The following is a 21,576-nucleotide window of genomic DNA, read 5'->3' on the forward strand; positions in this document are numbered from 1 at the left end:
GAAAATTCCCAATTTTATACGTTTAGATGAAAATAAGTGATTTTGCTTGAAATAAAAGTTATTGTTTGCTTACAGCTATCAAATAGATTTTTGCTATTTAGAAAAAATTTATTAATCAAATTAATAAATTTTTTCTAAATATCTTAAATATCTGGATCACTCACTGATACAATGAATTGAACGAGAAAATAATACAAACTCAAATAAGTTTCCTGTTTTTCAACTAAAAAAAATTATGCAAATTAAATTAAATTAAATTGTTTATTCAAATATAAAACAAAGATGAAGTAATTACAGTTATCATAAACTTTATGAATAACTCTGTAATTGGTTCAGATTTTCGTAAAAATATTTTTATTAATATCGATAAGAATACGTTTACCTACTATCACAACATATCGATAAACAAGAGTAGAGTGATTTTTATCATCGAAACTTTTTAAAAGCTGTAAGCTGGAAGTAAAAATCTTGTTTTTTTCTGAGTTAGTTGTAGAACTATTGATGTACGAGTTATCATTGTGATGTAGAAGGATGTCAATGTACTGACTGAAGGATATGAAGTGAATTGAATTTCATTGAATTTCAATTTGATCAAAATTTGTTGAAATGATATGAATGTGTCAACATCTGTATCACTCTCTTTCACTCCTTCCCTATTCTTTCGAGAACGAAGCTAGCTCAGCTTTCGCTGAGCGAATTGACACTTTTGATGCCCTAAACGTACATATTCTCAAATTTATCGAAAAAATTATACCACCCAAACTAGTATATTCTTATTTTAAATATGATATTATCCTTAGAAATCACACTAGAATATATTTAAATCAACTTTTAAAAAAGTTCGAATCCTGCGCGTCTCACTTTTTAAATTTTCCAAAAGGAAAATTATATTCTCCTAAAATGAAAACAATTGGGGAGAAGCTTCCTAAACTTTTTAATCCCATAAATATGGTCATTATCTGGAATAAAGAGTTAAGCGTCATATGTCACTTTTTGTACTAAGGAAACATCGACTTTATGCGTTATGACTTTTCGATGAGGAAACAAGTGTTCACGTATTATAAACTTCCTTATTCCAATAAACCAACCCTAAACATAATTAATTCTAAGAATGATAATGGTCTCTTTTCTATGATAACCAAATCAATTTGGTTATCATAGTAAAGCACCAAAAACAGGAATAGGAATCGACAATATGGAATCACGAATCAACTCTAACAAAATGGAATTGGAAAATTCTTGCATCCATTCTTTATTTATGCAAAATTTAAATTTCAAACAAAATTCTCGTACTATTCTCAATAAGATTTGCGGAAACTTATCATTACTCTTATACGAAAGAAGATTTTTCATGCTAATTTTATCGAAGAACTTTATCTTGCAAAATAAAATACTCATTTCCTAGAAACTTAGACTAAAAACGGTAACAATGAATAAACTTCAGTCTAAAAATTAAATTCGTACTATTGTAATTAAATACTTATCTTTATAAAAAAATATCATTTTTTTTTCCAGTGAAAAAAAGATGTGACTTTTATTGATTGATTGTTTGTAAACATTGCACTTGAATAAGTATATTTTGTTTAAATTTGCACTTGGAATAAATATACAAAACAACACTGAAATTCCAGCTACTTTTCAATACTAATCATTTTTAAACATTCATTGTCCGTTGATTAGTAAGGCAAATGTTCGATTTTGAGCATGCATATTCAGTGAATGAATGCATTAATTAAAATCAATGAAGGAAAGGGATAAAACATGAATTGCAACTATGTCGCTATAAAGATATATGTCTCACAAATTGTTAGAATAGAGTTCTTTCATAATGATTGAATATTCTTTCCTATTTTGGTTATTACACGGAATTTCCTTCCTAAACATATAATGTCTTCCTTATAAAATGACTTGCTTTCTTTGAAAGCTAGTATATTTTAACATTTTTGAAAATTTTTATATTTTTTTTTAAGTTTTTATTAAAACAATAGAGATTTAAGTATATCCCCTCTAAAATAAGTGTTAATAGTATAAAATCAGGTTAAATTTGATCTAATATGAGTAAAAATGTAAAAAAGAACACACTCATTTTGCATGTAAAGGAATAATCAGAGTTATTCAATAACATTTTACGTATTAAATTATGGAATTACGATATCTTTTGAACAAAATTCAACGTAATTAGCAGAATGAATTTAAAAAATTGCTAAAAGAATGATGTACATTGATCATGCATTAAAGTATCTTAATAAAAATGCAGTAATATACAATGATGAGCAAAGCAGATTTGAATCAGAAAGAAGATTTGCTTAAAAAATCAGTTGAGTCTTCTCTAGTTTCCATATTGCCTATTCCTGTTTAAACGCGGTTATTCCTATTCCTGTTTTTGGTGCTTTACTATGATAACCAAATTGATTTGGTTATCATAGAAAAGAGACCATTATCATTCTTAGAATTAATTATGTTTAGGTTGGTTTATTGGAATAAGGAAGTTTATAATACGTGAACACTTGTTTCCTCATCGAAAAGTCATAACGCATAAAGTCGATGTTTCCTTAGTACAAAAAGTGACATATGACGCTTAACTCTTTATTCCAGATAATGACCATATTTATGGGATTAAAAAGTTTAGGAAGCTTCTCCCCAATGATTGTATCCAATTTACGGCTTTGGAGGTTTGAGGTGATCTGAACATAAATTTTTTTATCAAAAAAAATGGCTGTAGTTTGCAATATCGGCGTCATTGCACAAATCATTACAATTTGCGCTGGTGCATTTGCACTTGTCATCAGTTTCATCCTCTTATTCAAGTATTTCTCAACAATGGTTCTCTTCCAAGCCATTTTTGGTATTTGCCTTGGTTTAACAACAATTCTCTGCGAACTTTACATCTTCGACTTCTTCAAGTACTTCGCATTCCTTTTCAGAGCTTGGGGCAAGTGCTTATTCTTCCTCTTCGTCGGTGTTAACTTCTTCTCAAAGGAAACTATCAATATCATCACATTCGCAGTCTTCATGGCCTTGGCTATCTTCTATGCCATTCTTTGCATTGTCTGCGGATCTGCTGTTCCAGTTCCACTTCTCATGTCTGGCGGTGTTAAGTTCGAAGTCTCAAACGATGATTACAAGCCAAGAAAGGAGAGAGCATAAAATCTAGGTTCTATTTTGAAAAACTATTCCTTATTTTTATTTTTTTTTAATAAAATCGCTTTGAATCCAATTATTTCAATGTTGATCTATATTAAAAGTTAATTCTACTAACTCCCTATGGAACAATTTTTCTCTCTTTTTTTTTTACCCCTTGATGAATTCCAAGGTTGATAAAAATAATTAAGAGATTTAAAAAGATACAAATTTGGAAAGAAATGTATCCATTTAGATGTAATTCTTGTCAATTTCAAAAAAAATTAAATACGACAGAAATTCAAACTCTTTGTTTTGATTCCCAATAATCATATACATAAAATGGCTTTCAAATACATTCTCAATATGTCAAAATTTAAGAAAAATCAGAATAAAAAAATATCAATTTTTTTTGTTCAAGCAAAATATATATTTATAATTTACTCGTCGGCCTCAACCTTCTTCTTGCCGTGAAGCCAGTCAGAGTTCTTGACAAATGGGTGTTCCTCGAAAGCGCGGTCCTCCCACTGGTCTGGTGTGAGGAACTTGAATGTCTCCTCCATGGCCTTGTATGTGGCAACAAGGAAGTTGAATGTTGTCTTTGTGTGGCCAAGGGAAGATGTGAAGAGATCCTCGAAACCAGCCATTGTGAGGAGCTTCTTAGCTGCTGTACCAGCGACGATGCCGGAACCACGTGGAGCTGGGATTAAGCGCATACGGATGGAGCCGCACTTGCCTGTGACTGTGTTTGGAACTGTATGTGGAAGACCGATCTTGTTGCCCCAATAGCCACGGCGAACTGGAAGGATGGAGAGCTTAGCGTAGATTGTGGCGCCCTTGATAGCGTTGGCAACTTCAGCAGCTGTCTTGATGCCGAGACCGATATGGCCCTTGCCATCACCGACAGCGGCAATAGCTTTAAAGCGGGTACGCTGACCAGCACGTGTCTGCTTCTGAACTGGCATGATCTTCATGATTTCATCCTTAAGATCCTCACCAAGGAGATGCTCAACAATTTCGGCTTCCTTGATTGGGATAGCGTGGTAGAAGATTTCTTCAATGGATTTTATCTTGCCGGACTTGACGAGACGGCCAAGCTTTGTGCGTGGTTGCCATCCGCCCTTCTGCTGACCGCGTGGAGCGCGTGGTCCGCGTGGGCCACGGCCCTCACGGCGTCCGCGCATCTCACCACGGAGTGGTTGCTGTGTCTGTTCCTGTGGAACTTCTGCTGGGGCCTGCTGAGACATCAAAAAAAGGAACGACCAATGACGATAGTCCTGTTTATTTCGACCAGTTTGCTTTTTGATATTAAATACATAATATATATATCATGATTAATAATTTTTCTCATACAAACTTCCTTCAATGATTCAGATTTAATCATAAAATAAATTGTTTTATCCGTAGCCGCTTAATCTCCAATATAGATATAATGCCCATAGAGAGGATAATTCATATGTTAACCCCATTATGATCTAGATGAAGTTTCGCATCAAACAATTTCGATCACCCATAAAATCAATCAAAAGGATTCAAACAATGTCTTTCTTATGTGATCGAAAACATGATTTTCCGCATTAAAGTTCATTTCTAAAAGAACTATCCAAATCAAATTTGTTCAAAAGATGAAAAAAGAAGGTAAAAAAAGTTATTAAATTAAAATAATGAAAATGAATCTATTTAAAATCTTACTTACTGTGTTTGCTGGATCTTCTTGTAGCCCTCGTAACGAGTCTTCATATCATTGATAAGTTGTGGGAACTTAGTCTCAGCCTCCTTTGGATAGATATCCTTAAGAGCAGCGAAACGGTTCTCGCCCTTGACAAGTGGGTCGAGGTTGTAGTCTGGCTGCTTTGTATCAACTGTGAGTGGCTTTGGCTTAGCTGGGTTGTAACGGAAGAGGTTGAGGTAACCTGTCTTGAGGAGATCCTTGCAGTGCTTTGGTGTTGAGCCAAGTCCCTTCTTGATACCGTGGTTGATGCAAGGAGAGTAGTTGATGATGATAGCTGGGCCGTTGTACTCCTTAGCCTCCTGGAGAGCCTTGAGAGCCTGGTTTGGATCAGCAAGAAGGCATGTTGAAGCGACATAGATGTTCCTGTATGTCATAGCGATGGCACCGAGATCCTTCTTAGCCTTTGTGTAACCAGCAGCAGAGAAGTTAGCAACAGCACCACGGGATGTAGCCTTAGAGCATTGGCCACCAGTGTTGGAGTAAACTTCTGTATCGTAGATGATGATCTTGACGTTTTCGCCAGAAGCAAGAACGTGATCAAGGCCACCATAGCCGATATCGTAAGCCCAACCATCACCACCGACGATCCAGACTTGCTTCTTGGAAAGGATGTCAGCCTGTGACTGGAGAGCGTACATCTTCTCGGATGGGTTCTGAACCTTAGCGAGGAGTGGTTTGATCTTCTCAGCGAGATCGCCGGATTCCTTGTCCTGATCCCAAACCTTGAGGAGTTGCTCGAAGAGTTCCTTGAGCTCGCCCTTGATTTCGCCGGACTCGAGGAGTTCGACAACGAGCTTCTTTGTGATGTTACGGCGGGCCTCGACAGCCTTGAACATACCGTAGCCGAATTCAGCGTTATCTTCGAAGAGGGAGTTAGCCCAAGCTGGACCGTGTCCGCGCTCGTTTGTTGTGAATGGGTTGAATGGGAATGTAGCACCCCAAACGAGTGAGCAGCCTGTAGCGTTAGCAAGGTAGAGCTGGTCGCCATAGAGCTGTGTAAGGAGCTTGCAGATAGCTGTTTCACCGCATCCCTGGCAAGCACCGTTGAATTCGATGAGTGGCTGGCGGAACTGAACGTTGCGAACGTTTGTTGGTGGGAGAAGGTGGCCACGGTTTGGAGCAGCAAGGCACTGATCCCAGTTCTTGCCCTCTTCCTCATCGAGCTTGGCGTTGCGGTATGTCATGGAGAGAGCCTTTGTTGGGCAGGATGTGACGCAGGTTGCGCAGCCTGTGCAGTCGAGTGGTGTGATCTGGATTCTGAACTGGTAATTCTTGATCTCCTTGCCCTTAGCCTTGAGTGTTGTAAGGCCCTTAGCTTCTTCTTGTGTAAGAAGGAATGGGCGGATGACAGCGTGTGGGCAGACCATGGCGCAGGTGTTGCACTGGATGCACTTCTTTTCTTCCCACTTTGGAACTGTGACGGCGATACCACGCTTCTCGTACTTGGCTGTGTCGTTTGGAACGAGGCCGATTTCGACCATCTCATCGACAGAGACGGACTCACCCTCCTGAAGGATGGACATGTCGATGATGTGGCGGATGCCCTCGTGCTTTGGTCTTGGTTCGACTGGAGCGTTGAGCCATTCAGCCTTGTTGTACTTGAACTCCTTGAGGCCCTGGAGAGCATGGTCGACCATGTCCCAGTTCTTCTGGATGACTTCCTTACCCTTGCGAGCGTACTGCTTAGCAATGGACTTCTTAAGGAGAGCGATGCACTCTTCGGCTGGGATGATGTTAGCGAGGCCGAAGAAGACTGTTTGCATAAGCATGTTGATACGGCCTGGGAGCTTGAGGTCGATAGCGATCTGAGTAGCATCGATTGTGTAGAGCTTAGCATCCTTCTCAGCGATGGCCTTGCGGAATGATCCTGGAAGGTCCTTGTTGAGGTCAGCAGATCCTGGGAAGTTGATGACGAAGACACCACCCTTCTTGAGCTGCTTTGTCATGTCGAACTTGTGGAGGTAGGATGGGTTGTGGCAAGCGATGTAATCAGCGTTCTGGACGTAGTATGGAGCGTTGATTGGCTTGGCACCGAAACGAAGGTGGGATGTTGTGACACCTCCGGACTTGTGGGCATCGTAAGCGAAGTAAGCCTGGCCGTAAAGCTTTGTGTTGGAAACGATAAGCTTGATAGCCTGCTTGTTAGCACCGACTGTACCATCAGAGCCGAGACCCCAGAACATGCACTGCTTTGTGCCTTCTGGAAGGTGATCGAATGGCTTGCCGAGTGGGAGCTGTGTCTCTGGGTTGACAACGCCGACTGTGAAGCGGTCCTTTGGAAGCTCGGAAGCGAGGTTCTTGACGATAGCTTCGACATGGACTGGAGCGAAGTCGCGGGATGAGATACCGTAGCGGCCACCGATGATCTTGACGTTGCGCTCGCCAATGAGAGCAGCAGCAACATCTTCGAAGAGTGGTTCACGTGGGCCTGTTGGATCGACAACCTTGTCGAGAACGCAGATCTTCTTGACGGAGGCTGGGATAGCAGCGTTGAACATCTCAACAGAGAATGGGCGGAAGAGGTGGACCTTGATGAGGCCTGTCTTGAACTCTGGATGCTCTGTGATGTATTCTTCGACTGGATCGCAGCCAGAACCCATCATGATGATGACGTTTTCTGGGTCACGTGGGCCAGCATACTGGTATGGCTTGTAGTAACGGCCTGTCTTGTCGCCGAGAGCCTTCATCATCTTCTCGACTTCAGTTGGGAGAGCCTGGAATGGCTTGCGGAGCTTCTCGTGCATCTGCCAGACGTATTCTGGGCCGCAGATTGTGCCGCGCTCAGATGGGTGTTCTGGGTTAAGAGAGCGAGCACGGAAAGCAGCGAGTGCCTTCTGGTCGATGAGTGGCCAAAGTGTTTCGTTATCGAGTTCTTCGTATGTGTTGATTTCGTGGGATGTACGGAAGCCATCGAATGTGTGGATGAATGGAAGGCCTGTGTGGATAGTTGTGAGGTGAGCAACAGCAGCGAGATCGTGAGCCTCTTGGACACCATTGGAGAAAAGGATTGGCATGCCTGTTGCACGGCAAGCGTAGATATCGCCGTGATCGTTGTAGATGGAAAGAGCAGATGTAGCAATGCAACGAGCAGAGATGTGGAAGACTGCTGGGCACATTTCACCGATAATCTTGTACATGTCTGGGATCATAAGGAGAGCACCTTGTGAAGCTGTGAATGTAGCGCAGAGAGCACCAACGGCTGTAGCACCGTGGACTGCTGCGGCAGCACCACCTTCAGACTGCATCATGGCCATGTGGACCTTGTTGCCCCAGATGTTCTTGCGTCCCTGAGCGATCCAAGCATCAACGAGTTCACCCATTGTTGTAGCTGGTGTGATTGGGTAGATGAAGGATGTTTCAGAAAGTTGGTAAGCAACTGATGTGGCAGCGGTGTTGCCATCTCCTGGAATTCTCTTGCCGAAGCTGCGGAGCATTCACGAAAAATGAAGAGCCAATTGTCTTCACAAAAATTTGAGAGGTAGATAGTGAAATTGATAGAATCACGTTTATGTAGCAACAAAAGTTATTAATTTTATCTACTATGAATAGATCATGTTAGGATAATGATTTTTAATTAGCCTCTCAAATCCGAACACTTTGTCGAATTATCCAATGTTAATTCAGTATCAGGAAATAAGATGTTTTTTTGGATGAATATTTTTCCAAACTGTTTTTTCATTCAAAATTCTCATGGGTGATAAAATTATGATGGTTAAATTTAACTTCTTTTGATCCAAGTAATAAAATTATTTGAAAGCAATCGGAAAATAAACATTGATTGTATAAATTGTGAAGATTGAATAAGTTCACAAAATTAGCGTCATGGGCATGATTTTTACAATCACTTAAATAAAGTGTACGAATTGAAAATTATGATCATTATATCATTATAACATGAATGTCATTACCACTGCATGAACCTACGGCATTTCTGTCAGAAAAAAAATCGGTTCAAAATCAAATTCATGAAGAATCGAGCATAAATGGTATTTTACTGTATATTCTTCGTTAAAAAAGCTCTGAACATTATATAGCGGAATAACCGTCACCTCACATATCACTGAAATCAAAATTCAATTACACCCGGCTAATTGACAAACAATTTCACTTAACAAGTGTTATTTGTGAATGTTTTATATTAATGATTACAAAAATCAATTATCTTTTTTTCCTCAAATCATTTGTTCGAAAAATACCAAAGCTTTGCGATCATTTATAGGAATATATAGATATATGTGTAATTTTCAATTATATTATTTCAATTCTACGGTCACTCTACCATTTTTCAAAATCACTCATTTATGATCTTTATCGTAGGAGCCATAATCCATGGATAAAGGATCACAATGCTAAGTATTTACATATTTTCGTTCTTACTATTTATTCTCTCGAGTAATTTCAAAACAATTGATTTTGGATCTTTATTTCTCCAAATTAATTTAGATATTTGTGCTATCACTATCCCATATATCTTGGATGAACTAACCAAATCAAGAATGCAATTCAAAATTCTTACCAATCAAAGAAATGTAGATAATAAACGAGATCCATAATAATTAACAAAAACTAACAAACAAATTTTAGTACAAAATAATATAAAAACTTTCAATAACATAGAGATAGATTATCTTTTTTTGGAGTTTCCTGGACATTAATGAGTTAATTGGGTTCATATTAGAGAAATCGATGGATCAAGAATGTTCGCGGCTGCTTTGACCCACTTCTAATTAATTCTCTGATAGTATCAGCTCTTTGGTACTTCAGAGCATATTTTAATGGGTCCCAACCGCAGTTAGACAGGCTATTGATATTGGCTCCTTTGCTAATTAAATACTTACAGACATCTGCATGACCTTCCCTTGCAGAGTAATGCAAAGGTTGGCATCCGTCTAGATCTTTAGCGTTTATATCAGCATTACATTCGATTAAGATCTTGACTGTCGATAAGTTTCCCATCAAAGAAGCCCAAATCAAAGAAGTCTTCCCATCTTCATCGCATTGATCAACTGAAAACCCTTTTTCCAGGAGTAACTTGACTATCTCATCATTACCTTTATACGATGCTGCGATCAAAGGTGTCCAGCAGTTGATGGTTTTGAGGTTGTCCTCAAAGCTATGGTCTAATAATAATTTTACGATATCTATATGATTTCTTTTTGATGCGTAAACAAGTGCGTTCTTACAATGTCCGTCTTTTAATTCTGGCATTGCGCCTCGATTTAATAAATCTTTTACTATTGGTTCGTTGCCTGTACGTGATGCTACGATCAATGGTGTCCATCCATTCTCATTTCGCTTATTAACATCACCCTTATAAGATTTTGAAAAAATTCTATAAGCTTCTGTATTAAATGAGGAAATACAAAAGGATAGCTCAACTTGTAGATTTTTGGATTCGTTTAGGAACCATTCGACAATATGATTTCGATGAAATGCGACTGCTTCATAAATAAGATCTTGATATTCGGATTTTTTTGGTTTAACTGTAAGGACTATATCTGCAGAGCCACCACGTATGGCGCATTTAACTGTTTGTGAAGTAGTTTTTGCTCCGATTGAGTGAAAAAAATCGAAACAGTTCTTACTACCACAAAAGGCAGAATAATCTAAAGGTGTATAAAAGGTGTTATTAACTTGTATAATTTCTTCGTATAAGTCATAGTCAGTCGAAATTTCCCTTATAGCATCTATATTTTGTGAATATATTAAATCTGGCAATAGATTCGAATGAGGATATCTATTTATGTATTTGCATTTGGGGATTCTTTGTTCTTCTAATTCTGTTTTATTCTGTAAATAGCTCATAAACATAGATTTTCTGTTAGTAATGGGAAGATCTAAAGCAAGCCAAAGATTTTTAAGCAAACTAAAGTTGAATGGACGTATTTCTGCAACATATTGAATTAATTCGTAAATATATGATTTGAATTTTTGATTCATTTCTCGAAGAAAAGATAAAGTACTTTCGTAATTATCCTTATTGAGATTTGTGATCATTGATTCGATCTGAATATGTGTGGATAGTATATTGTCCGAGATATTATTTCCTAATCCAGATTCCAGACCTGGATTATTCATAAAATCTTTGATTTTTAAACGTTCACTTTTTTATGGGAATTCGGAATCTTTTGATGCTAATCATGAATAGGAATGAAGTTCAAGTTAATTACATAGTTAATTCATTTGTTTACATGACAAACAGCGACAATTAATGTACTTTCTTCAAGTAAACACTCATGTTTATTGAAAAATATAATAAGCATTCATGACCAGCCAAATATTCACAGAAAAGATTATCACATTGATGTGTTTATAAAACTTTTCGAAATACATACCTAGTTTCAGATTTGTAATATATTTCTTACAAAATGTCATCGTTGTGAAATTATACGCTTAAGATCTTTCATACTTTTGTGTTTTATGTAAATACTTAAACTACTAGATGATATATCTATACCCCTTTTTTGAAATATTGAATGAAAACTATGATTTGATATAAATTTTTAAGTTTTGGCTAAGGCATAAAGTTTGTATCAACAACTACATCTTGTTTGTGGGTTCAAACACGGATTTGATTGAGTTTTTTCTTTCTCGAAATTCCAAAATTTTTTTGATTTTTAAAAAATGAAATTAAAAATTTAGGAGTTTATGGTATTTTTTTTGTAATTCGTAATTTTTTTGGAATTTTTATATCTATAAAATCAATTTATTTTTAAATAACATTTTAGTACTTTCAACAAAAGTTCTTCAACTTTTGATTTATAATAATATTATATGATATTCAACTATTCACAGAATATCTTGTCAGAAATTCTATTATATATGTATTTTTACGAATAATTGATTCTTTATAATTCCACAATTTCATTGGAATTGTCAATTTGAAGATGAATTTGGTAAAAATCAAATCATTATTCAACAAAGCAATGCAATATTAGAACATATTCAACTTAAATATGAATATCCCGTATGAAATTAGGGAAAAGAGTGAAAAGTTAACGAAATAAAAAACAATTTATTATAAAATCAAAACAAATAACTATATTGCGAAATGAAGGAGTTGTCAATTTCTTCAGTAAAATCATAAAGTCTTCTCAATTCGAAGCAAATCGTTGTTAATTGACTCCTGTGGTAAATAGGAGCATCTTCTCTATGAATGTTCTGCAATTTTGAGTATTTTGATAACAAAAGAATCCAATAATCAACCATCTTTTGTTTCAGTCCTTCCAAAATCAAATTTGCAAATTTACAAACGTCATATTGATTTAATTCATCAATCTTCTTGATAGAATCACTTAAAGCCATTGCCTGCGGATACGGGAACTGCGTTGAGTCAAATCCTTTAACAGAATTCCAAATTGAAGTATTTTCTCCAATTATGTAGAATTTATCGCAAAAGAACTTGATCAATGTTGAGAACAGTTTAATGAAGAGGATATGAAATGATTCTGACTCTTTCATTTCCATGAAATCCAAAATAATCTTTTTGACTTGAATTTCAACAACTCTTCCGTATAAATACGAATTGTATGTCTCGAAACTCGATAATTTCTGTGGTATTTGTAACAAATCAAATTTTGGAATTGTTTCTAAACGATTTATGCGTTTTTGTAAGTCGGAGAAGAATTCCGGTACTGTAAATATCGAAAACTCTGTGAAGACATTTTCGCTAAACGATTTGTTGAAGAAAATATCATCAAAAAATTGAGATAATTTCTTGTTAATGAGGAATCTGTAAAGAATAATGATTATAAATTCTTCAAATAGACGATCTTGATCAGGAACATCTTTCGAAAACTTCGAACTACTCAAATAAAAAATAATATATTCTTTGAACATAATTTCCTTGGTTCCTGCAACTAACACGGATCCCAATGCATGTAGTAGTTTAAATAACACTTCTTTCGAATGGTTATTTTCAATTTCGACGATAAATTTTTCGATTTTCTGAATTACGTCATTTATATTGAATTTTTCATCGTCTAATTTGTAATCTATTGAAAGTAGGATATTGTCGAACTCTGAGCAGTAAGAATCCGATTTTTTGTAAATTGTATCACTAAATTGAGGAAAAATCGATTTAGAATCGAACAAATTATCAAAGTTCCATGAATTACTTTCTATATAACAAGAATTCTCAAGTTTCGAGAAGACGTTATCGATTTCTTCTTTGTAAATTTCATCTCTTGTTTTATGCTTCAATTTTGCGGCTTGTTGGATCATAGATGGTTGTCTTATGATCGGTGCTTGCATGTAATCATGGTAAAGGATTGTTCTATGGATAGTTTTTCCGAAATCAAATATATTTATGTCACTTGTTGCAGGACGAGGGATTAATGAACCGGAACTAATCTCAGAAGGCTTTGTAGAGAATATTTGATGGATTACAGGTTCTTTCATCATTGAAAAACAGTCAAATGTGAAATCAGTCGTAATTCCATCGATTTTCGTATTTCTTTTATAGATATGTGGCCTTTCGGGTGTCTGAATATTCTTAATATTCAAGTAGTAGTTGATGGAACAGTATATAGCAATCAATCCATCAAAATCTGAAAATTGAAAATTAAATTGGTTGTTGATTTTGTTGGAAACAACTAAACCGTATGGATTAGGGACCTCATCCCTGAAGAAAGCTGAGCAAATAATCAGGTTCGTGTTGTAATCGATAGTTTCAATCAAATCTCCTCGAAAAGATAATAAATTTATTTGATCTTCTTTTACATTTATAATTGTACTGGATGAAACTTCGATTTGGGGTTCGAATAATGGCTTGGGCATAGTACCACGAGCTGATATTAATGAGGAAAACCAAGAATCTCGATTTTCTTCGGTATTAAACGTGATTTTGATGATATCTTTTAATAAATCGGGTAAAGGAATCAACCATATGTGTCTTGTTTTCATTTTTAATGGCATATAAGTCGGAAGGAGAATATTAAAATTTATTTTTTTCGCTTGAAATACTTTGAAGAAAAGAACTGGACCAACAATTGACAGTTCTGCGGTAAATACTGAGTTTGGTTGGCTAGATTCCTCTGCAACGTTATCTTCTGAGTTTAATAAGAAAGGAAGTTCAACAAGTGCTTTACTACTGATGCTTTCCTTAGGAAAATCAGTGAATAAAGTGTTTGAAAACTGAAATTTCTCTTCAGTACCGCAGATATTGATATTTATGCATTTTGACATGAAGAGAATGAGATAAAAAGATTTGACAAAATTTTGACATGAAATCCGATAAGGCAATATTCTACCTACATTAACCAAAGAAACATTTTTATTAGAGAAAACTGCAAAATACCTGATCAACCAGAATTTCAAATTTCCACTACACAGTTTGATCATTTTATAATGAGATTTGATTGTGTACATCAAATAGGACAATATCATTTAGTTACTTTTGAAGATGAGTACTTTTGAATTCAATCCATTCAAAAATATATTAATTCTTTCTCCTAACCGAATTACTAACAATTTCTCAATGTAATCTTTCATGTGTGGTCATTTTTTCATCTGAAACACACATAATTTATTATCATTTAGTTCATCATTGAATTATGTGTTCATGATATTAAATTTGATGAGAATTGTAGAAATTCGGAACTAAATTGATTTAAGTGTTTGATCCATCAACTCCTCAAAGTGCCAAGATCTATTATAATCCCGCGACAAATCATAGTACTCAAATGATATTCTCCATGCTATATCTTTACTACGCTGTTATGGAAGATTTGGATGTTCTATTACAATCATTCATTCATATTTTCAAACCATTATAACACCCTGTGAACTGATCATCTGATCATTGGAAACTAATTTTAACATAACCATATTATAAATATTCATTTATTTCTAAATATATTGTTCTCTGGATATTGATATTTTCATTCATTCTTATACTGAATCAAAAAACCATTTAAAGATATTCGAATTCATCTAGAGCGATGCTAGTCTTCACATTTGTGAACATGGAGATTATGTATATATTGCTTAAAAAGTTGTATATACTATTTATTTGATATATTGGACCCTTCAATCAATCATCCCTTTCATGCTGTTTTATCAAGCTTTTTTCATATTTTTCACATCATATTATAGGAAATTTTTCATTTATTGTGTATATATTTCCTATACCTATTCAACATTCTGAGTGAAGTAATAATCAGATACTATTGATTTACATCATTAAACAATATCACAATACTAAAATTGGTAAATATCTCCAACAAAATCAATATTGATGTCCTTTTGATGTGATGTTTTTACATATGAAAATATTGCAAATTCTTGTATATTTTTACTCAAAAATAATAAACATAAAAAATGATATTTAAATTAACAATAAAACACAAAATAAAACAAATAAAAGTAGTTAGTTGAGTGATGATTTCGCCTTTTCAGTTTCATAATCTTTGATGACTTTCTGGACAATATTCGTCAACTGCAGAATTTGATGATACTGAGGAGTTCTTCTTTCAGCTCTTGCCTGTCTCTCCTGATCTCTTCTCTTCAGCAACAAAGCCTTTCTGTTCTTTTCGTAAATAGAAATGATCTGTTCACTGTTCTGTGACTGGCTGAGCATTGCTTGCTGTTGTTGGAGAGCGTTTTGTGCAATTTGTTCTGCAGACCTTCCTGTGTACAGTTTCGGCAATCTCGAAGTGACCATGGGTGTTGCTGTCTCTCTGACAGTCGAAGAAACAGTTCCGCTCTCTGCTGGTTTGACTTGGGACCAAAAGAATAATTCGCCATCCCATTGAATGGAAACCCATCTGTCGCTTCGTGGCGTTGAGTATATTCCAACAATTAAATCATTGTGGCCAACGAAAATTGCTTTTTCTTCACGAGTATTCAGAGAAATTAATCTGATTGTCTTGTCATCGCTAGCAATCAAGATTGTATTGAATGCAGCAGGAGCTAAGGCTGTTACATAGCATGGGGATGTAGAGAAAACAAAGGTTGCTGCTCCAAGAACGTTAGATGTGTGCCAACCTCTTATGTAGCCATCGGATGAGGAACAAATGATCATATCCTCCATCTGAGAGAGGACACAAAATGAAATTGAGCCAAATTGAGAGTGGTCGATCAATAAAACTTCTTTGATGTCATTTTTAGAAACTTGCCATTGTCTCATGAAGCCTTTTGTATCGCAGGTGTACATTTCGCTTGTATTCTTTATAATGACAGCGGCTGTAATAGGATTATCGTGTATTCTTTCCCTTTGCAAGATTTTTTCTAGCTTATCTTGGCAATCCCAATAAGCCATTGATAATTCATCACCTGCAAATGTAATAGCCTTCGAATTATGAACTAATATGATGGAAATTCTGGCATTTTCTGTATGTACGGCTGTAATATTTCGAATTTCTGATAAACAGATGCTCATTAAGTTACCATTCTTGAATCCTGCTAATAAACATAATTCTGGATAGCAGAATTCGAAGCAGGAAGCATCCGCAACGCTTAATAATATATCAGATTGATATAAATAAGAAGAAGCTTGACGTAACGCGAATATCGATGATCCACCAACGAAAACATTAAGTCCTAAAGCGACCATTGAGTTGTTTGGTCGCTTGGTGGTAATGGTTTGTACCGAAACTGTTCTTTTCTTGTTAGTTGTGACCGGTGAAGGTATCATATCGTCAGAGAATATGAATCCTGAGAAGGCAGAGACTCCTTTGTCGCGCATCTTGTATCGGAAAAGGTAAGCTGAATTCGACCATTTCCAGGAATAAACGTATTTGTGGTTTACAATTGCTGTTACTCTTGTGTTCAATCCGTCACCAAGAATTACTTCGAAATTGGCCTTCGAAGAACCAGCAACTGGTAAATCTTTGAACATCTGGAAATTTTCAGAGATATCGGAGTTCTGGTGGTGCTGATCTATGATGTGTATGTTTCCATCTTTCGAAGCAACCCAAATAAGCTGCATAGCGTTATCCATGTATATGGAGTGAACTCCTCCAGCGAGATTTTCAGCGACAGAGCCTAAATAGAGGCCTTCAACTGAGTATGTCTTAATAGAGCCGGTAAGGTCACCAACAACGAATGATTGCTGTGACATCTCTGCGTATAAAGCTGAAGGTGTTGTTGGCAATTTCGCAACAGTTTTGGAGACAGTGAGATCCATGAGCTGAGTTGTGGCTACTGTATGATCGTATGAGCATGAAAAGAGACGCCTTTGGAAGCCGGCTAATTTATGAATAATATCATGGTGAATTCTTGCTGTTTGACGTAAAGTAAATGGACAAGAATCACCATTTGCAACAAGTTGTGACATAATTGTTGGAGATAACTCGAAAGTAACGATCTCTCCGTCAAGACCAATTACTAAAATTTCGTTTTCTTCGTTAAAATATATTGAATAAATCGGGGAAGGTGTTTGAACGTGTTTTGATTTATTCTTGAAATGCTGGTAACGATGCACCATTGTTGTACCGTGCCATGTGATAATTGAGCCATCATAACCGCATGAAAAGAGTAAATCATAGCGGGAGGAATACGCAAAACCAGTAATTTTACCTGTATGACCTGACTGTTTCAACCGATCTGGTGGAAGTTTTCTGAATAAAGTTGAAGTCTGAGTATTCCATACACGAATTTCGAAATCTTCATTTCCAACGTAAAGATATTTATCATACTGAAGACTGGCAGTAGTATTATGGATCGAAAAAGCAGAGTCCAATACCCAACTCATATTGCTCTTTCGCGCCTTTAATAAAACGTATTTCTATTCAAAATCCGATCGGCATATTTACTTCAATCACAATTTAGGTATTAAAAAAATGTAAATAAATAGTATAGTGATTAATTTTGCTTTAAATAATTGAATTAAAAATAATCATAAGATTTATAAGAATTTTCCATTTTTGGAAAAAAATTCACAAAATTTATAATGCAAAGTTATGTTAGGAACGTGGTTGATGAGAATTGCAAACCACGTTTGGAAGAAATCAGATATTTCATACGTTCCAACTTCCCAGAACGAGCAGAAGTCCTTCAAAAATTTCAAGAAAGGAAAGATTGTCCTCTTTTATGCACAAATTTTCTTTTTGAGTCATTGGTATCTGGCGGTGGTTCATTTTTCGCAGAGTTTTTGATTAAATACTTTATTACAAATTGGGATAATTTAGAAATTACCGAAAAGAAGTTCTACATAACAGAAATAACGAAATCACTCAAAGAAGCATTCAATTATACATCATTTTACGAGGAATCTGCAGTTTCAATCCATCAATTATATTCAATTTTGTTAATTTTATGTTTACCAAGAAATATTGAAGCCGGATTTGAGAATATTCTTTTCTTTGATCCAGATCAGCGTTTAACTTATCACCATTCATTACATACTTTACAAATTTTTTATTCTATGCTTCTAAGTGGAGATTTTCCGAATATAATAACAGAGGAATCGAAAAATTACGTTATATCAGAGTTAACTTCTAAATATTCTCAAAGAATTTTTGAAATAATCGATATTGGTTTAAATGACAATGGAAGACATCGATTTCAAGCAATAGAATACTCAATTAAGCTTATAAAGATACTAAGACAATACATTACAGTACCAAATCTTATGGATTTTGCTTATTATGACCAAATTGTTACAAATTATTTCAAAGAATCGAATAATTCTAATCTAGGAACAATTATGATGTACTTTCCAGTTTGTTTTGATAAAATTTTGATTCCAAAATACGCATTTGATTTAATTCCAGAAATAATCGGGAGAATCAATGCATCAGACTATATAAATTCTGATGAATTCGATTGTAATGACTTTGTTGAATTTATTTCTTGTCTTCTCGTTGATCATTTCGAAAATTTCGAAAATCAAAATTCTTTTCCATTAATTGAAGAGATTTTGAGACTTTTAGACATGATGTGGTCACCAAACAAAATATCATACAAAGAACAGTACGTTTTATTCTGGATTAACTTGTTTTCAAAAGCAAATTTTTTGAAATCTTCAAATACAAATTTTGAGGCTTTTTTTAATGTTTATTTGAACCACATGCATGATGTGATGCAAAAGATCATTCCTTCTTTCTTCCCTGTTCGTGAATTTCGTGAAAGTTTTGATGATCGAGAAAATCTTTTTAAAAATATCGAAAAACTGTTTCAGTTGATTGTTTCTGTTGATGACAGAATAATATTTAGACAAATTGATGATTTTTTGGCTGCAATTTCGATTGGATACGAATATTCTATTTATATTCCTTTGATTTTCACTTTAGTGGCTATCAAAGATTATGTTCTTGCGAATTTGGATCATGTTGATCTTCTTTTTGAAACAAAAAAATGTTTTGAAAAATTAATTAACAAAAAAGTGACAAATCAAAGTATTTTGTATGAGAAACTGTTTTATTTTAGCTCGTTCTATCAAGCTTATTACAAATACTTTATAGAATTCAAAGATTTTTCTTTAATTTTTATTCAAAAATTGAAATTACAAAATTTTGCATTACAATACCAAATAATGAATACATTGATAGAGATCAACAAAGAAAATGACATTTCTCCTCTTTTGGAATTGATTTTGAAGGAATTTAATTTTTATTACAATTCTTTACTGAATAATGACTTGAAAATGAAATTAATAGGTGCTGTTTGCCAGATATATAAAGATAATGATCCATTTATGTTACTTCCTTCAATTTATCATAAAAATTTTGATAAAATTTCAAAATTAGAATTAGATAATGCAGAAAATGCAGAGAAAATCATTGAATCGCTATTTATGTTAGAGAATCTCATTGTTTTCTCACAAGGAACTATTTCAGAAGTTGATTTTTCTGAAATTGAATTTTTATTTAATATTTGTAACAAAACATTCGAAATTATTGATGAAAACAAGTTTAGTATAACAGCAATCGACCAAATGAAGCAAATTCAGAAGCATATTTTCACAATTTTGTCATTTTTGTCAAATTTACCTTTAATCAACAAAATTTTGTTTGAATTACCAGTAATTGTTGAGAAATATTTAATTTTACCACCAGAATTCCGTGAATTTTCTATAATTGGCTTAATTACATCAATTATTCGAAATGAAATGAAAAATGGAACAGATAACGCAGCAAAATTAGTTGAGAAGTTGTTTATTTCTTATTGTACAGAGATGATTCCGTTCCCTGATAATTATTTTGATGAAATTTTGAATTTCTTTGATGCAATATCGGAATTACGCCTTGATTTACTTATAAATTCTAAATACATTGATGCCATATTCGATGTATTGCATCGCATCATTAATAATCCAAAATCAAAATTCAAAATTCAAATTTTAATTATTTTACAAAAAATTTTGGAACAAATTGATTTATCAACAATTAATCTATTAGAAATATTGAAAATGCTGTTCTCTAAGATTCTTAATTGCTTTGAAACTGAATTATTTAGACAATTATGTTTTGTTTTTGATACTTTGTTAAGGAGACTGTTAAGAGATGAACAAATGGAATGTTTAACTGAAATGTTTACTTTTTATGGTTTCGAAAATTTAGATTTAATTTCTGAAATTTTAGAAAACTTAACAAATACTGACGCTTTTCTTGATTTGATGGCTGATGTACCAAAACACTATTCTTTGTTTTTGTATGCTTATGTAAACTAAAATGTAAACATTCACTAAACTGCTTGCCCTAAGGTGGACAATATTGAAAGGAATTCAATGAGTTCTCTCAAAAATAACCACCTTTTCATATTCAATACTATTGTCCACCTTTCGTCCAACTTAAATAATTTATTTAGAAACAACAAAACAAAATAGATAAAAATAAATAATGCAGCAAGGTCCAGAAAGACCTAAAAAATCGAAATGACGGAGTGGATTTTTGATATAACTCATTAAATGGAAATTATGAGATATTATAATTAAAATTTTCACACTATCCGAGATATAAGAAAACTAGCATCTAGGTAGCTCGGATATATGGGTAGTATCTATTTTTGGAGAAAACTCCAAAAGTTAAAGTTATGATTTATTAATGAGAACAATTATAAGAGAAACAAGTAGCTGAAAAGGAGCATCATTTGATATGACTAACAATTACTTATTCGTAAGTTTCTGCAATATCTGTTCGAGGAGAAATGCTGCTTGATTTGGATGAACGTTTATAAGTTTTTAGAGTAAATAGTTGAAGAATTTGGAGTTCCTAGCATGAGTATGTTAAGTGGACAGTAGAGAAATTTGGTAGCAATGCATAACGGTTGCAATATTTTCAGGTAATTCAGAATAGGATCTGTTTGAGCATAAAGAGATGCAATATTATTGCATCTCTAATCATTAAAGCCATGCATCTTGTGATTTCAAAGCGTGTTGTGTCTCTGTTCCGCTCACTAAAAATGTAAAAAAAAAATTGACTATTATCCACCTTAGGGCAAGCAGCTTATTTTTGACAAAATTTTAAATTTTTTCATGGGGTTGTAAATCTTATAATAACTAGATGAATAAGGAATTAATCCCAGTATGATGTGCATAATTATATTAAACACAATATGTATGGCTGGTGATTCTATTAACACCTATGAAGATCTCGAGTTTTTGAGCAGATAAATTTGATAATTTCCAAAGCTCTTATAAATATTGTTAAGCACTATATAGGGATGCTATTTATCCTATTTTAATCCCATTTTGCTGTTATCTCCTAGTGAATGTACCCTTTGGGTGACAAAACAATTTTTTTTATTGAGAATTCAACATTATTCCATGTTTAAAGATTTGC

The 21,576-nt window shown here is 34.4% G+C and overlaps 7 protein-coding genes across 7 annotated transcripts, besides 1 other annotated feature; 2 read left to right on the forward strand and 5 right to left on the reverse strand.

Annotated features, from left to right (window-relative positions):
- Positions 1–2,001: 2,001 nt before the first annotated feature.
- On the forward strand, positions 2,002–3,271 carry TVAGG3_0998500 (COPI associated protein family; the record flags this gene model as incomplete). The annotated part of the gene is made up of 1 exon (XM_001582308.2): positions 2,713–3,147. One exon carries the CDS (start codon positions 2,713–2,715, stop codon positions 3,145–3,147), a length of 435 nt encoding a protein of 144 aa, XP_001582358.1.
- Positions 3,272–3,527: 256 nt separating this feature from the next.
- TVAGG3_0998510 (Chain c Uncharacterized Ribosomal Protein) lies at positions 3,528–4,367 on the reverse strand (the record flags this gene model as incomplete). The annotated part of the gene is made up of 1 exon (XM_001582309.2): positions 3,561–4,367. The coding sequence occupies one exon, from the start codon at positions 4,365–4,367 to the stop codon at positions 3,561–3,563; it is 807 nt and encodes a 268-aa protein (XP_001582359.1).
- A 404-nt stretch (positions 4,368–4,771) lies between these two features.
- TVAGG3_0998520 (pyruvate:ferredoxin oxidoreductase proprotein) lies at positions 4,772–8,286 on the reverse strand (the record flags this gene model as incomplete). The annotated part of the gene is made up of 1 exon (XM_001582310.2): positions 4,813–8,286. The coding sequence occupies one exon, from the start codon at positions 8,284–8,286 to the stop codon at positions 4,813–4,815; it is 3,474 nt and encodes a 1,157-aa protein (XP_001582360.1).
- A 633-nt stretch (positions 8,287–8,919) lies between these two features.
- Positions 8,920–11,238, reverse strand: TVAGG3_0998530 (nerve growth factor signaling pathway; the record flags this gene model as incomplete). The annotated part of the gene is made up of 1 exon (XM_001582311.1): positions 9,527–10,930. The coding sequence occupies one exon, from the start codon at positions 10,928–10,930 to the stop codon at positions 9,527–9,529; it is 1,404 nt and encodes a 467-aa protein (XP_001582361.1).
- A 634-nt stretch (positions 11,239–11,872) lies between these two features.
- On the reverse strand, positions 11,873–14,042 carry TVAGG3_0998540 (uncharacterized protein; the record flags this gene model as incomplete). The annotated part of the gene is made up of 1 exon (XM_001582312.1): positions 11,879–14,038. One exon carries the CDS (start codon positions 14,036–14,038, stop codon positions 11,879–11,881), a length of 2,160 nt encoding a protein of 719 aa, XP_001582362.1.
- A 1,118-nt stretch (positions 14,043–15,160) lies between these two features.
- Positions 15,161–17,553, reverse strand: TVAGG3_0998550 (uncharacterized protein; the record flags this gene model as incomplete). The annotated part of the gene is made up of 1 exon (XM_001582313.2): positions 15,222–17,546. The coding sequence occupies one exon, from the start codon at positions 17,544–17,546 to the stop codon at positions 15,222–15,224; it is 2,325 nt and encodes a 774-aa protein (XP_001582363.1).
- Positions 17,554–17,733: 180 nt separating this feature from the next.
- On the forward strand, positions 17,734–21,202 carry TVAGG3_0998560 (armadillo (ARM) repeat-containing protein family; the record flags this gene model as incomplete). Its single annotated transcript, XM_001582314.1, has 1 exon — positions 17,745–20,465. One exon carries the CDS (start codon positions 17,745–17,747, stop codon positions 20,463–20,465), a length of 2,721 nt encoding a protein of 906 aa, XP_001582364.1.
- Positions 21,203–21,241: 39 nt separating this feature from the next.
- Positions 21,242–21,515: a mobile genetic element.
- The last annotated feature ends 61 nt before the right edge of the window (positions 21,516–21,576 follow it).

The sequence above is a fragment of the Trichomonas vaginalis genome, chromosome I, assembly GCF_026262505.1.
Source record: "Trichomonas vaginalis G3 chromosome I, whole genome shotgun sequence".
NCBI classification, from domain to species: domain Eukaryota; phylum Parabasalia; order Trichomonadida; family Trichomonadidae; genus Trichomonas; species Trichomonas vaginalis.